This window comes from Vombatus ursinus, unplaced genomic scaffold, assembly GCF_900497805.2.
Source record: "Vombatus ursinus unplaced genomic scaffold, bare-nosed wombat genome assembly UNPS02014821.1, whole genome shotgun sequence".
Classification (NCBI taxonomy): domain Eukaryota; kingdom Metazoa; phylum Chordata; class Mammalia; order Diprotodontia; family Vombatidae; genus Vombatus; species Vombatus ursinus.
The window spans coordinates 15,009,268-15,025,378 of record NW_020954599.1 but is presented as its reverse complement, the minus strand read 5'-3'; the positions used below and the strand labels follow the sequence as shown (position 1 = coordinate 15,025,378).

At 37.8% G+C, this 16,111-nt stretch overlaps 1 protein-coding gene across 8 annotated transcripts in view; it reads left to right on the top strand.

The window, feature by feature from the left end:
• Positions 1–16,111, top strand: part of COL25A1 (collagen type XXV alpha 1 chain) — a 556,443-nt gene that overhangs the window by 468,272 nt on the left and 72,060 nt on the right. For 6 of the 8 annotated variants that reach the window (XM_027837339.1, XM_027837335.1, XM_027837333.1 and 3 more), the window contains exon 18: positions 1,614–1,658. The exons of the other annotated variants lie outside the window; for them this stretch is intronic. In XM_027837339.1, the coding sequence (XP_027693140.1) occupies positions 1,614–1,658 (45 nt within the window). The remainder of the gene's footprint in view (positions 1–1,613; positions 1,659–16,111) is intronic. 8 annotated transcript variants of the gene reach the window in all.

Below are 16,111 nucleotides of genomic sequence, written 5' to 3'. Positions count from 1 at the left end.
CACACACACACACACACACACACACACAAGTTCTACTTAGTTTTAATAGTTGCATTTTCTAGACTTCTGTTTAGTATGGTTTCAAAGGAAATATACACTTTAAAAGAGAGAAAAAAATATAGTACATTTCAGGAAAAAGAACATACTAAGACCATAATCTCATATGGATAGAATCAGTTCTCCTAGAAAGATGTAACTTCTTTGAGAGAGGAAGAAAAGAAAGAGAAGTATTTTGTTACGACTGGGAAGTTCAATCTATCCAGAGAAATGTGATTTGACCAGAAGCATTATGAACAATGAAGCAGAACTGTTGGGAAACATGTCTTGGACCCATTTTATGCTTAAAATATAGATGTACTTGTCTTTTAAAGCTTTCAGTAAGCATGATTTTTCTTCTGCATTCTGAAAGGAATTTTGAATGAAATAGGAGAAAACTAGTGTTTTCTCCCTTTATATTCATCCTTCAGTAAATCATTTTGGAAATCATTATTTTCCAGATAATTTTTTTTAGCAAATTATATATTTGTAGAACTTGCAAGGAATTGGTATTCTAATCGAAATGTCCTGAAATTTCTCAACAGATTTGCACATGAAATGAGTTGCTCCAGCTGTGCCTGGTCCTCCCTTCCTTCCTCTCTTCTCTCTCTTTACTTGATGCTATATCTGTTACCATGAGAGGGAATGGGTCTATCTGCACTGGGCTACCATGATGAAATAGTATAATTTGTGTAAATCAGATAACATCCATGTAATTGTTCTAGCCCCAATGTGTATGCTTTTTCCCCCTCCGTTTTCACTCTGTTTGATGATTTAGTCAGTGGAATGCAAGGGATTTTCTAAGCAATGTAGTTTCGGTACATCTTGTCACCACACTTAGTGCTTAAAATAATGCAGACAATTCTATGAAAATGAGAAGGTTTAGTGTGACTCCAATACACTCATCCAGAGTGCACCACTTAATCTCAAACCTGCCTTCACTGAACAGCTGCGCAGTACCCACCAAGTAGCTAAGTAGGGTTTCCTACACTTGAACAATTGTCACAATTATATAGTGGTGTTAAGCATAATTTTAACTACTCACTTATCTCCTCATCATCCAAGAATGTAGAAGAAGCCTTCCTCTACTTAAAAGCTAGTAAGACTTTTGATATGCATTGTTTTGATGTTAGCATTTGTTCATACAGCCAACTCTTGATTGCATGTTGGTAAGAGGTTATTGGGCTAAGATGGATATTTGAAATCCATGTTGAACCCTAAAGCTTCACGTTAACCAGTAGTTTCAATCTCCCTTCCTGAACTGTCTGGAAGGAGCAAAAGGTACTGGCTTGAGTTAGCTCTTTCCTTGTGCACCTTTTGGGGAGGATGCTAATGATAAGTGAAATAATCTAAAGTTGTATAAATAATCTGCGGACTGATTAACCAACCCCTGAATCATCAAGAGTTGACTGAACCATACAATCTCACCATCTTTCTTGGAGTTAGACAGTATTTCTGTGTGTATGTATGCAGAAAGGGTGTCTACAGAGATTCCAGCCACATTTGCCATTTCTCTCTCCAGCAATTTGTGCCTCAGTGAATACTGTTCTATAATGTTATGTAATTTTCCTATGTAGGGTGAACCAGGGCTGCCTGGGCTGCCTGGACTTCCGGGGATAAAGGTAAATACTCAAATCTGCAGTCTTGGTGTAATAGGGCTTGAAAATGGACAAAGTCCCAAAGTGGAGTCTAGAAAGAAAAACAAAACTCAGGGAAAACACAAGCCAACAGCAACAACAATAACAATGAGGTGGTGCTGTCTTTCTGATTCCCCCTGAAGTGTTTTTAATTGATTAATCTTTTAAAAGTAGCAAATCAAACATAGGTCCTGCTGAAGTTTGTACCATCTGGACTTCCTATACAGCCTAACCCACTGTATCTATGAAGGAAAATGCAAATGCCATTTTTACTTGAAGTCAGAATTTCTTTAAAGTCTAGAGTCTCACTTTGACTTCAGATTTTGATTCCATTCCAAAGATCTTGTCAGATTTGGGCTAGAATAATGGCTTAACAGCCTTTTAAAGCTGGCATTTAGGCAGACGTATTCACAAAGTGTTTCTTCCTTACAATGTTCACTTACTGCCCCTAATCTCCATCAAGAACTTCAGTATTAAAAAATTTTTAAAAAAAAGAACTTCAGTATTTAAACACTTTACCACAGTAAATAATATTTCACGTACTAGGAAATAATCTCTACATTGACTTTCCATTTATTTGGTCTCTGGAAGAAAAGTATTGAAGTTTCATTTGAAAGTATTTTACTAAGAGGACAGAATTAATATCAGGTATTTCAGCTGGGAGCTAACAAGACACCTGATTTCTCTCTTGGATACAGTTTGTTTGCTCTTTCAGAACTATATTTTATTTTATTTTTAGTTCCTTCGTATATATGTGCTATGGCTAATGATATAATCCTTAGGAAAAACAATCTACTTCCTGTAAATCTTAAGCTGTTTTTGAACTTAAGGAATCACTTAACACTTTGTTTTCACCCAGGCACATTGTTCAAAATAGAACATGCATGAAATCGTTAGAAATGCACCAAATGTGTTTGAAACTTTCCAAGGTACCAAGAGTCAGTATTCCTTCTGCAACTTGGAGGTTTCTCTAAAAGTGGCTATTAGTGCTATTTTTGTATCCAGCATGCCAATAGGGATTTGTCCCTGGTGCTTAGCTGCTCATGGCACTATGGGGGAAAGGGGTAAAGTGCTTAATGATAGTGATGGGAATAGATTTATTACTTGTGATTTTCAAGTCTCGTAGAAGTTCATCTCAATTTCCATTATACATTCGATAAAACATATTTCTGAATCTGAGTGAAAGCTCCCAGGCAGGATGTGCTACATGAAATAAAATAAGTGCAGAATAAATGTCTTAAAGTATAGAGTTACCTGAAGAATATATGATAACCACATGAATTTCAAATAAAACTACTTTGTTATGCTATATAAGATATATAAACAGTGGAATTAAATCAGTGTGAATTCTCAGCTTTGTCTTTTTGGATGGTGTTCAGAATTCTAATATGTTTCTGGCATTTTTCTTTTTCTTTTTTTTTTAGTTGTGCCTCTTATTATACCAGCGTCATAGAAGTTTAGCTATTTTCCTCTTGGATTCCTTAGCGGAAGAAAAAAAATACTCTTACGACAATAACTTCCTGAACTGCCTGAATGTCAAGCAATTATAATCACTCGACATGCCTTGATGTTTAACAAAGAAAAATGCATAAATCACTTGCATTTAGGCAGTTTAGAATTACTTTGTGTCAATTTTCAGTCTTTCCATGGATATAGGGAAACTTTTACATATATATAATATGTGTGTGTGTGTATATACTCTTATGTACACTTTTAATTTTTAAAGTCAGAAATTTGAAAGGAAGTTTATGAAAATGAGATGGCTAAAAGAGAAACTGGTAGTTTCATGGGAAAGGGATATAACCTGAGGCATGTAGTGGAAGAAGTGAGAACTGCAACTACCTTAGCTTTAGTAGCTACTCAGAATAACAGCAGGAATCCTACAAGATTGACAAATAGGCGCCCTGACAGGGTGCTCAGGCAGTATCAAAAGACAGCTCACTTCAAAGTGAATTTTGTTTTCTTTTCCTCTCTTTCCCTGACTTGTTGGGATTTTTTTTGTGTGCAGAATTTAAGGAAAATACACTTATTCTGTTCTTTTCCATATGATGATGTTAGTTACTAATCCATATTATTTTATTGGAATGATTTAATATTAGGTTCTTATTTTATTTTAATAATTTCATATGCTCCAGGTTCAGACTAATCCAGTGGGCATTTGAGGTGGAGTAACTCACAATTTTTATACTTTCTCATGTTGGGGAGAGTAAAAGCTAATAGTCTACTACCTTTAGGAAAAAAAAGATGGTCTTAAGCCCCAGTCCCATAGGAATTTTCCTGGTTTGTTTTGTGGAGGTAGTCCAACTAAAATAAGCACTTTGTTTTGCTAGTGGTAACCTGGGGCTCTAGGTGTGGACAGATCCTGTCACTTGACATAAATCCCTATTTAGCATTATCTAGAGAGGCTTCCACATCGAGCACTTGGAGATAACTATCAGTATAACTATATTGTCCATTGGGCCAATATTTTCCTCTAATACATTTCACCTTTTCTTTCTAGTTCAGGATATAGTAGCTTTGGAAGTCATTTAAGAGATAGAGATAGAAGTTAGTAGATTTGAACATTTGTAAATGTCAGTTGGTAGCCTATAACTTATATGGCAGTTGGGTAGTTTAGTGGATAGAGTGCCGGGCCTGGAGTCAGGAAGACCTGAATTCAAATCCAGTCTCAGACACTTACTAGTTGTGTGATCTTGGGCAAGTCATTTAACCTTTGCCTTGGAGGCAGCAAGGTGGCTCAGTGGATACAGCACTGTTGATGTGGCTTCACTTAGGATGTCCCTTCAGTTTACTATGTTTTTTACTAAAAGTCATAGTGGATAATTATGATATACTATAACAAAACAAAAAATACAGAGAAAGGCCTCTGGCACGTCGGGTAGATCTTCTCTGGAGGATTTAGGAATGGGATGGACAAGACTCCCACTGACTAAAAAAGACGTGTGAATGGGTTGAATTCTCTCACAGTTGAGGGGATACTCAATGGGATAACAGATTTATTTGAGGATCTGCCAAGTAATCAATCAGATAGCCAGGATTTCATGTTTTGCCTGAGCAGGTACCTCTATAAGATGAAACCACCATGTCAAAAAATGTAGAATGGGTGGTAGCCAAAAGATTTGCTTCACCATCTGAGTTTTTGTTTATGCTTTGGAAATACTTCCTGTTGCTATTCAACTTTCCTTCTCCCCTGCCCCCTTCATCATCTGCTGCTACAGAGAGAGCACAAATACCTTCCATGTTTCCAGGGCATTGAGGAAATCAGCCACAGAAGCTTTGTTTCACCACCTGTTGCTGCTGTGGAATGATTGGAAACTTAATGAGTATCTGATGCCTGGCATTCAGGAAATGAGTAAAGCACCTAACACAGAAGGCTGACTCATCCATGTATCATCCTATGGAACCACTAAGAGTAAAAGGTGCAGAAACCTTAGGCATGCAGAACACTCGTTAGCACTGAGCATGTTACACTTATACAACTCTTCATCTTTCCACTCATGTGTTGAAAAGCCCTCCTTGCTATGTGGAAGTCATTTGCAATTCCCCATTTCATGCATTCATGGTCCATAGAGTGTCAGGACATTCCAAGGTTAAACTAGGTAATGAGATGCTCAGTGCAGTCACTGAATGTCCAGGTATTGGTTTAGCCTTCATGTTCTTTCAAAATAATGATTTAACTCAATTGCTGACTGGTTAAAGTTGGCCATTTCCAGCTTTCCAGTAGAAAAAAAGCTTTTATCTTTCCATGTTGTAGAAAGAGCTCAAGGGTCAAGACAGAAGCAAGAAGCATTTATTAAGGGCCTTCTGTGTGGCAGGCACTATTCTAGGAACTGGAAAAATGAAGACAAAAATGAAACAGATTTAGTCCTGGCTCCAACACTGAGCATTTGTGGGGATGTTGGCCAAATCCTTTGACTTTTCTTTGCTTTGGTTTTGTCATCTGTATGTTGGGAAAAATAATACATGCAATACCTTCTTCAATGGATTGTTGTGAAAAAAGTGTTTTTGCAAACCTTGAAGTGCAAACCTATAAACCTGAGATGGAATAAGTGTTGCTTTCTTTTATTTCCATGCTCATTTTTCTTTTTTTTTCTTTTTTTTTCTTTTTTTATGCTCATTTTTCAAAAGGCAGACAGTCCTCCCCTTTTCCACATATGTTCCTCTTCCATTATCCCAGAATGTGAGTAGATGAATTCTTTCTCCCCCTCTATCTTTGCTCATTTGAGTATCTTTAACTTCTTAGTTATCAACAGTGATTTTCAACTTGAGATGAGGGACCTATGCTTTGGGCAGATGGGTGAATTCAACAGCCTGTCTTTAGAGTAGGGAGGTCAGCTGCCTACTTGTAGTAAGACAATGATTTCGTATCTCCTCTCCTCCCTTCCCTTGTCCTTTTACTTAAGATTACTTACATGCCCAGGGAGAAGATCGGGGAACATGATGTTCTGGGCATCAGCAGTGATGGTGACAGAATAAGGAGCCTGATTAAGTTGTATGACAATTCTTTCCTCCTCCTTGACAGGAAAAGCAGTAGCCCTGGCATGACCTAAGCTCACGGAAATTTTTATTGTCACCAAACACTATGCTACGTAAACTACGAGTTACCCACTGATGTGGATTTCTTTAAATATACACAGTCAGACTTAAAATGAAATAATGAAGAGTGAAATGAGCAGAAGCAAGAAAACATTGTATACGGTATCAGCAATATTGTCTTAAGAATGACTGAACAACTAAGTCATTTTGACTATAAGTTCCCAAATTCCCTATAAAGTACCTATGAAGGAAAAGGCTCCCTATATCCAAAGAAAGAATTGATGAGTAGAAGTATGTATAGAATGGTTTTGCACACTCATAATATATACACAGATATTTGTGTCTAATGATAGCCATCTCGAGGGTGGCAGAGGGAAGGGAAAAAAGAGAAAGTTACAAGATAACTTTATCATATATTTAAAAGTAATAGCAAGTTGTACATAGTAGATTTGTAGTTTCATGTATAATCATCTTTTTTTCTATTCTACTATGTGATGGAAATGCTTGCTTTATTTCTTAAGTTCAGAATAAAATAAAATTAAAAAAATAAACATACACAGCCAGCTTACTTTAAAATCCTAAGAAAGACAAATGTAGGAAGCATGTTATTTTACTGGAGATGAATGAATGAAAGGATTAAAGGAATGAAGGAATTACTATGTGCCAAACACGATGCTAAGCATTGGAGATACAAATAGAAAAATAAGACAGTCTTTGGTCTTTATTTATCAGAGATAATCTGAAACTTTTAAAAGCAAATCATTTAAATGCTAAAGAAACCATTGTTTCTTTTTTTAACTTTTCTTAAAATGTCTTTTTTTTTTCAAAAAGGAAACTTTTTTCCGAAAAGTTCAAAAAAAAAGTCTAGATCGACTGTATAGAGAATGTAACAAACATGAGATGCTTCTGATTCTGAACTTTTTACTAGGAAATTACCCCTGACACTGAATCAGAAAGGAGAGAATCCCTTTTCCAGGCAGCTAAGACACTGACTCTGCCGTTCTTTGGGAACAAGTGTGACTCTCCATCACTTGTTAAAATTGCTATTTACTAAATCCACTCACACTGCTATTTCTTTCTCATCAGAAAACCAGAACAGAGTCAGACTTTCAAAAAAATGAAACAGGATGTGAAATAACTTCCCAAAAAGAAAACACTGCTTGTTAAAAGGCTAGCATTGTGTTTCTGTTATCCATCATTAGCCTCCTTGCCATGGACAAAGTCAATATAAGCAATTGAGTAATTTGAGAGTCCAATTAGGAAACTCATGCAACCAGAAACGAGAAATCTCACCAGCCCCGATGAAAACCTCCAATAAATAAACTAGAAGTTCTTTCATGATGTAATCCCATGAAGAAAAGAGCAGAAAGCGATATTTTCTAGGGTTTAAATAAACCTTTGCTATGCAGCTCATTTTTAACATTGCCAACAAAAAAAAGATGTTTTAATGTATAGTCCGATTTGATCCATAAGGGAAATAAGCATTTTTTGGACAAACTTCACTCTCTCATTCTCTGCTGCACCCTCTCCCCCTTCAATAATTTTACAAATCAATCATTACCTCCAAACAGGCTGCCTAGCAGTTCTTATTACAACAAATGTTTTCACTATAATCCTCCAAAGCAGGTATTGTGCTGACTTGAATTCTAATTAGCCTGTAAGGAAGAAGGATACTCCACGGTTCCTGCAATCAGTGCCACATCACATTCATCAGAATTATTGCTGATGCTTTTAGCACCCTGGCAGATCAGCACTTCTCTCCCCCCACCGCCCAATCTTGCTGTACTATTGTTTTTGGAAAACGAAAATTGGATCTACTTAGTAGCAGTAAAGATCTTGGAAAACACAACCTCTGATTATGGCTGCCGTGTTAGAAGTTCTTTTAGACAGGTTAAAAAAGTCATATATTGAAGGCCTTTCACTTTGAATGACTCATAAAATAAAACCAATGACCATAACTGCAAAGTCAGAGATTTCTGTGAGTATGAGATCGGCTCATTTAGGACAATATTTCCAGTTCATTTTTGCAGGTGGTCAGTTCTAAAAGTTTTTGATGAGAACACCTGGCAAACTGCTTCTGCGTGAAACTGGGCTTATGAATCCCCAAAGCACTTGGTAGCTGTTTCCATTAACCAGAGGCATTTACTTGTATTACTTTACTTTGCTAATGACCATGAAGGGGGTTCTTTACCCTTTTATGTGTCCTGGACCTCAGAGTAAGGTTTTTCAATGCATGAATAAAATAGGTAAATGTACAAAGGAAACCAATCACATTGAACTAACTTATCAAAATATTAGAAAAAAAAAAGCAACAAGTTTTCTGACCCCAGGTTAAGAACTCCTTGATTACAGAAACAAACAAACAGAAAAAGGTCCAAGATAATCTTGACTAGACGAACTTGTAGATCCTGTCCCTACAACGGAGAAGGGACAAGCAAATAAATCTAGCAAAGTCAAACTGAAAGAACTACAGTACTGTCACTTCAAGGTCAGCTGGGAGATTACCTCAAGGTCATTCGCAGGTAATAGCTTCTTGATGTTTTTGGCTATGTGTGGAGAAAATTAGTCAGTGTCTTATTATAGATTCCCAGACCTTCATCAAACCTCTAGCAGTCATCCTTAGTTTCTTAAAGGTAATAGGAAGGACACATTCCCTGAATCAGTTCCCAGCTCTTCAATCATCTGTTTGACCCATATCCCTCAGCTAAAAACTCTTGAGGCTACAGATGACTTCTCAGGATGCTCTTCAGGTATAGATAGTATTTGCCAAGAGGGTCAAGAGAAAACTACTCCTTAGTGATCCTTCCTCCCTTTTCTCCATTTGAGCTGGGACTCTTAGCTTCTTCACTGAGCTATTTCCTCTTGAAGTTTGCCTTCTTCACCTTTCCATGTGGGTAGTGACATTTAAGGTCATAAAAGATAAATAAAGCTTAAATCTGTGCTAAGATGTAGGGTAGGAAAAGAGCTATTTATTTTGAAATGATCATGCTAGAATGGAAGCATCTGGTAAGGGTACAGCTTTTAATCTAGTGATTTTTGATACTCCAGAATATGGTTTGTTTGGGGGTTTTTTGGATAACATAAAGTCAGGGTAATTCTTTGAAAAAGTAGTGATTCTTTTTGAAAAATAACTATGTATCCAGGCATAGTAGCACATCCTTGTAATCCTAGCTACCAAGGGGACTGAGGCTGACAGATCTTTTGAGGAAGGCAAAGTTATAGGCTAGGCAAAACATCTTCCATCAGTATGGTGAGCCCTTGAGAGCAGGGAAGCCACTGGGTGACCTGAAGTTGGGGAGTGGGAGAACCAGCCCTAGTTAAAAACGAAGTAGGCAAAGTTCCGTGGGACTGGATATGTGAGTGGCCCCCGCATTTCCAGTTTGAGTGAGATTGGGAGACTCAGAAGTAATAGATAGTCAACTAGTATTTATTAAGCACTTGTTGTGTGCCAGGCACTGTGTTAAATGTTGGAGATGCAAAGAAAAGCAAAAACAGTCCCTGCTCTCAAGGAGCTCACAGTCTTATGGAGAAGACAACATTCAAAAAGCCATGTACAGAGAAGCTATAAAGAGATAAATTAGGGGTCATCTTAGGGAGAAGGCACTAAGATTTGCGAGGACTGGGGAAGGCTTCTTGCAGAAAGTAAAAAAGGGAGAGGGGAGGAGGGAGTGAAGGAGAAAAAGAGACATAGAGACAGAGAGAACTGCGTATATGCATGTATGTGTCTATATATAGTATAAAATGTACATGTGTATATATGTATGTGTACGTGTATATCTCTATATCTATGTATCTAGGTATAGATATATCTGTCCTTCATGTTTGAAGATGGCGTTGCTATCCATGTGCATGAGAGTGATTGCAAAGACCTGTGTGTGATGCCTAGCACTTCTCACAAGGTGTTCATGTGAACAGAGCCCTTTGGTTTGCAGCAGACTCTTCCTCCCAGAACCTGGGACTGTTCGAAGCTCTCCCTCTTTATCTCCTGGGCTGCCTCTAGCCCACCAATGGTGGACAGACAGGTGGGTCCACCTGCTACCCTTGTTCTCAACATACAAGCGCTGAGCTGCGCTGCACTGCTGGAAGCTGGGCTTCTATCATGCTTCCATCTCATTCCTTCTGCCTACTTAGAGATCGAGTTTAGCTTGCCACAGAGTGACTCTCCACTCATCCCATGGTTACCCAACCTTCACATATGGTCTGCCCTGGAGCATGCCCTGAATCAGTGACAGAGCTCAGAACAGTGAACTAGCAGATCTCCTCTCTTCCGCTCCATTGAAACTTGCTTTGACCACACTACTAAGACTTAACAGGGAATTTCAGCAAGTATTAAGGAGATGATTCTTCCCACTGTGTAAGAAGTGAATATAATCCGTGCCTGGAGGTGAGACTTTGAAATAGCCAAGAAGTGCTTGGGGTTCCTGGTTGGCTGGTGAAGAAGGTGTTTGCTTAAATGCTTCTTTCATTTGATCATTGGCAGGAATTTCTAACAGCAGGAGAATTCTTGGAGTTATTATTTAATTGCTAGCTAGTTCTATCTTTAAAACCAATGAGCTAGTGAGTGTTATGAGCTTCCTGAAAGCCAATGGACCTCTTCATCCTTAACGTATTGAATTGTGCTGACATGACTATTAACTACAGCCCAAAGACCTAAGTTCCAAAATGTCACGAAGTTCACAAGAAGTTTTAGTTTAATGCCTTTAAATATTTTCTGCCAAACAGGTTCACTCAGTCCAGTAGTGGGACAGTCTGAAGTAGAGTCTCAAGACAGCCTGGTAGAGGGATAGAGAGGTAGCCTCAGAGCCAGGCCAACCTGGGGTTCAAGTTCTGCCTCTCTGTCTGTGTGACCCTGGGCAGATCACTTATTTTCTCTGAGATACCAGGAAACTCTCTTAAAAAAAAGTTATAGAGAAGGAGGTCCTGCACAAAGACCTCCCTGGAGCAATGAAATCACAGATGCAGTTTTTTTTTTCTAAAATGTAATAAAACTGACTTCTAGGGATGTTAATGCAAGGTCACTCTATGTCTAACAGCCAAACCATAACCATTATGGATCCCTTCTCAGAGAAGAAATTTGGTCTCGGAATTACAGAAATGGCAAACCAGTACTAGCCCTTGGGACGTTTAAAAATAGTGGTGCTCATTTAAGCACTGTTTTGGGATCTTGAAATATGGAACCTTCAAACTGGAAATGGACTTAAGAAATCATCTGCTCCTTCAGTCTAAAGAGAAAGAGACCAAGACTTAGGGAGGTAGGGTCACAGAGCTAGTTAGTACCCCAAGCTGTATCTAGAATAAAGGATTCCCAATCTGGTGCTCTTTCTAAATTAGTCATTTTAGTTCTACTGTGTTATATTTTTAGCAAATTAATTAGGAAGGATGTATATTATATAGATATATATATATATAAAATGTGTTATATGTATATGTATGTGTATATACATATATATATTCTATAAAATACCACTGTTTGACTTGATCCCTTTCATACCCAAGACATCCTACTGCATCTGACCTCTCATTCTTTGGTATTTCAGGTTCAGATGTCCTTACATTCAATTTCTTGACACTCAGAAAATCATTTAAGAATATACTTTTGTATTGCTTAGGTTCTGTCTAAATATATATGAAAATGAGTCAGAAATAAAGCTGTGGCCATCTGAAGATGCAGACACTGTCATTGATGTTCACCTTTTGGTGTTTGTCCTTGAAAATCATTGTCACACTGACACTTCTACATTGGTGCATTTATAGTTTAAGACATAGGGATGCTAGGTATTAACCTATATTGAGAACATATTTCAAGGACCACTGTTTTTGTGTCCATCAGAACATTACTCAATTTTTTTTTTAGAAAGCAAGAACATCATTCTATGATACTCTATAAAGCAGTGGCTATAAGCTTCCCATTCAAATTTTTACTATTTATATTTTAAAATTCAGTTGCCTCATGATGAATATACATACATACATACATACATATATATACACACACACACACACACACACACACATATATATATATATATATCAACAATGAATATGAGCAGCTAGGTGGTGCAGTGGATCAAGCACTAGGCCTAGAGTCAGGAAAACTCATCTTTCTGAGTTCAAATCTGGCTCAGACACTTAATGTCTATTTGCCTCAGTTTCCTCATATGTAAAATAAGCTGGAGAAGGAAATGACAAACCACTCTAGTATCTTTGCCAAGAAAACCCCCAGTGAGGTCACAAAGAGTCAGACATGGCTGAAACAACTCAACAACAACCAAAAACCCCAACGAATAAAATACTTAAAATTTGTTTCACTGAAGTTCACTTTTGTCAAAAAATTAATCCCAGTCATTCTGTGACTTCACATTAAAGTGCATTCATAGGTAACATTGTTCTAAATTCAACCTTCTGTGTTATTTATTAAAGAAAAATTCAACTCTGCTATTCTTTTGGCCCCCATCCCCTTGTGATCTCCAGGTGATCAGTTAAGATTTCTCTTTTCTCCCTCATCCAAATCATGGTGGCCCTAGCCATGCATAACTTATTGAGATGAGTCTGTTAGTTTTCATCCTACTGTTTATTTTTATTCCTCTTCACACATCATTGGCAGACCTAATCTGGCTGGGATCCCAATTGACTTTGCTATCTGGGTGCTGGGCACAATAACACAAAACCCAAGCAAAATTGCTGTCCGGCACTGAAGAGAGTAAAGATAGGAAAGAAGATGAGGAAAAAAATCAACAATTTGATTTACATGAAGGAATTATGAGAGGAAGGCTATAAATCGGACAAATTCAGAGATGACTTGTCCTATTCTTATCTCTGGGGGATGTCCTTCATTGATGTCACTATTTCTATAACATATATTTCTATAACTGTCTGCTAAAGGCCTTCTTTCTTCCCCTATTTCTGCCTGAAAGTCAAGCTTTTCCCATTTTTAATTGTTTTGCAGAAAGTTTGAGTTTATTTCTCCTTTCCACTATAAAGCAGTTACTTGATCGTTCAGATTGATTTCCTTTTCCAAGTGATCATTTGTTTGTATTCCTTCCATAGGCATAGTAATCACTTTCATTCATAGACCTGAAAATCCCAGGTAACAGTCCAGGAGGAGTCTGCTTTCCTCCCAAGAAGAGTCCACCAAAGTGCATTGTCTTGGGATCGCTGTCTCTGTTTCTCCTGACCCATTCTGTTACTCTTCCCGCCTCCCCCAAATGTGGCTGCAATATGATGCCCCTCCTACCTCCATCTGCTATTTCTTTCTTGACTGTCAGGGTGATTATACAGTCATGAGTAATCATGGTCTATCTCCCAGGAGTTTCAGGAAACATCAGAGATATTTTGAATCATCCCATAGGCCTTACCTTAGTTGTGATGGTGACATATTGAAAGCATCCTTGAGCCAGCAGACAGAAAAGAGATAAGAACTGGGCTCTGTGCTCTGAGAGTCTAACTACAAAGGTGTATCTGATTTTTTTTTCTGTTTTTTTTTTTCAGAATCTCCTTCAGCATTTTATTTTCTTTCCATTCTATGTGACAGATCTCAACATTTGGGGGATGGGGAATAGTGATGAAGGAGAGACATGGCTTACTGATAGCTAGATATCCCAGTGGATGGAGCTCTAGGCCTGGAGTCAAGAGATCTTAGTTTGAATCTGGCCACAGGCACTTCCTAATTGTGTGGCTCATTGCAAGTCTCTCAAATTACACCTGACTCAGTTTCCTCACCTGAAAAATGAGGAAAATAATAGCACCTACCTCCCAGGGTTGTTGGGAGGATCAAATGAGATAATGTAATCAAAGTGCCTGGCACATAATATGCACTTGATGAATGTGTGTTTCCTTCCACCTGAAACAGCAGTATGGTGCTGCGGAAAGAGAACCAGATTTAGAGAACCTAGGTGTAAATCTTGCCTCTGTCTCTCACTTCTTATGTGACTTTAGGCAAGCCACTTCCCACCTCTGGACCTCAGTTTTCTCATCTGTAAAATGAAACTGTTGTATTAAATGGCCTCTGAGGTCTGTTGGAGCTTTGCTTCTATAATTCTAAGATTCTTTACCACCTCTAGGTATCAGTTTCCTCCTCTGTTACATGAGGGAATTGAACTGAGGTCTGTTGGAGCTTTGCAGCTATAATTCTAAAATTCTTTACCACCTCTAGGTATCATTTTCCTCCTCTGTTACATGAGGGTATTGAACAATATGGCTTCTGAGCTGTCTTCCAGCTCTAAATCTATAATCCTATAACCTCACTCTTAGTAGATTGCTGCTGTCATGGATTGTGTTGACTTCAAAATATAGTGCCAGGTCACTGAAACAAGTCCAGAGTCATCTTATATACCATTGGGCTCCAGGGAGGGTCCAACGGAGTGCTCATAGCCCCAACCCCAAGAATTTAGGAGAACACAATGGAGATGGCAACAGGAGGAAGCTGAAACAATCTGAATATTGCAACTTCACGTCCCTGGCTTTGTAGGAACATCGTTTCTTCTCCTCCTTAGAAAAGGAAGACAGCAACTTAACCATCTCTGGTCTACCAGTAGTTACCAAGAACTTTTTGAGATTAAAGGGAGTGATTCATATACTCAAGGACAGCTCCGTAGTCTTTGGACCAAACCCTAGGATGGGAATCAGAAGACAGGTCTAATTTCTAGTTTTATCAGGACTGTCCTCAGGCAAATTACTATTAAATTCAATTTCCTTATCTGTAAAATGGGTATAGCAATTCTTTTCTACCTATCTATCACACCAAGAAATTATGAGGCTGCTGTCTGTGAAGCTATTTGAGATCTCTGAAAAGGAAAAAATAAATACAAATAGATTTTTCCTAAAGCTAAACATTCTCCCCTCCCCCCTTTGACTAGGTTGAGAGTTGAAATAAACATTTATGAGAAGCTGGTAGTGAGTTTTTGTTTTGTTTGGATTGGCGAAAAAAACGTAGACTCTTTCTCAGGGTCATGATGACAATGAACTAGCAATCATTCTTATGGAAAACTGTAAGATTAGCAATGCTAATGTTGTTTGAAATAGTGGGCTTGCCGAGCACTTTCTTTTATCATGATTCATAAGACATCACTATCAGTCTGCTGTTTAATCACTTTATGATTAATGAGGATTGAAATTTTAGATCCTATAAACTGTTTCTAGACAGCAATAACATAAGCTCTGAAGTTTTGCATCCCAAGCTTTCTCTTCCTAGTAACATGACCACTAACCAGAATAAGAAATGTGTGTTTGCGCATCATTTATTCCTATCCCTTCTCTTTCACTGTTATGCCCTTCCTGGTCATCCTGTTTGCTTTGCACTCTTACTGGTATGCTAACCAACCAGAGAATTAATTTCTCCTTAGAGATATGAGAGGTCTGACTTACTTATAAATTGCCAATCTTTAAAAAAAAAAACAAAAACCTTGCATTTTTTTTAGTGCTAGCCAGTCATTTAAAGAGACTCTGATTCAGAAAGTATTGAGGGATAACTTATTTATTTGTTTTTGTGGACAAGAGCATTTTTAGTCATCAATAAGGTGTTACTCTAACAACAAAGGATTATAAATTTGTGGTTAACATTTTTTGCCTGAAATTTGGATCTCTGTCATTGGCATTTCTGAAATACTAGAAGTTCAGAACACTATTTTGTTAAACATGCTCCTGGAGGTGGTCTGCTCTGATTCACCTGTTCACATGTAAAGGTGCAGAGAGAGAAGAAAGAAATAGAAATGTTCATGAGAAGTCCCTCTAAAGCATTATTCACTTCTTTTTCTAATAAAACAGTGCCAGAGGTATCAGAAGTAGGGAATAGCATCTCCAGAGAAAGAACTGATAGAGTCTGAATGCAGAACAAAACATACTTTTTCTTTATTTTTCTTGTTTTTTTTTGTCATGTTTCACAACATGACTAATGTGGAATATAT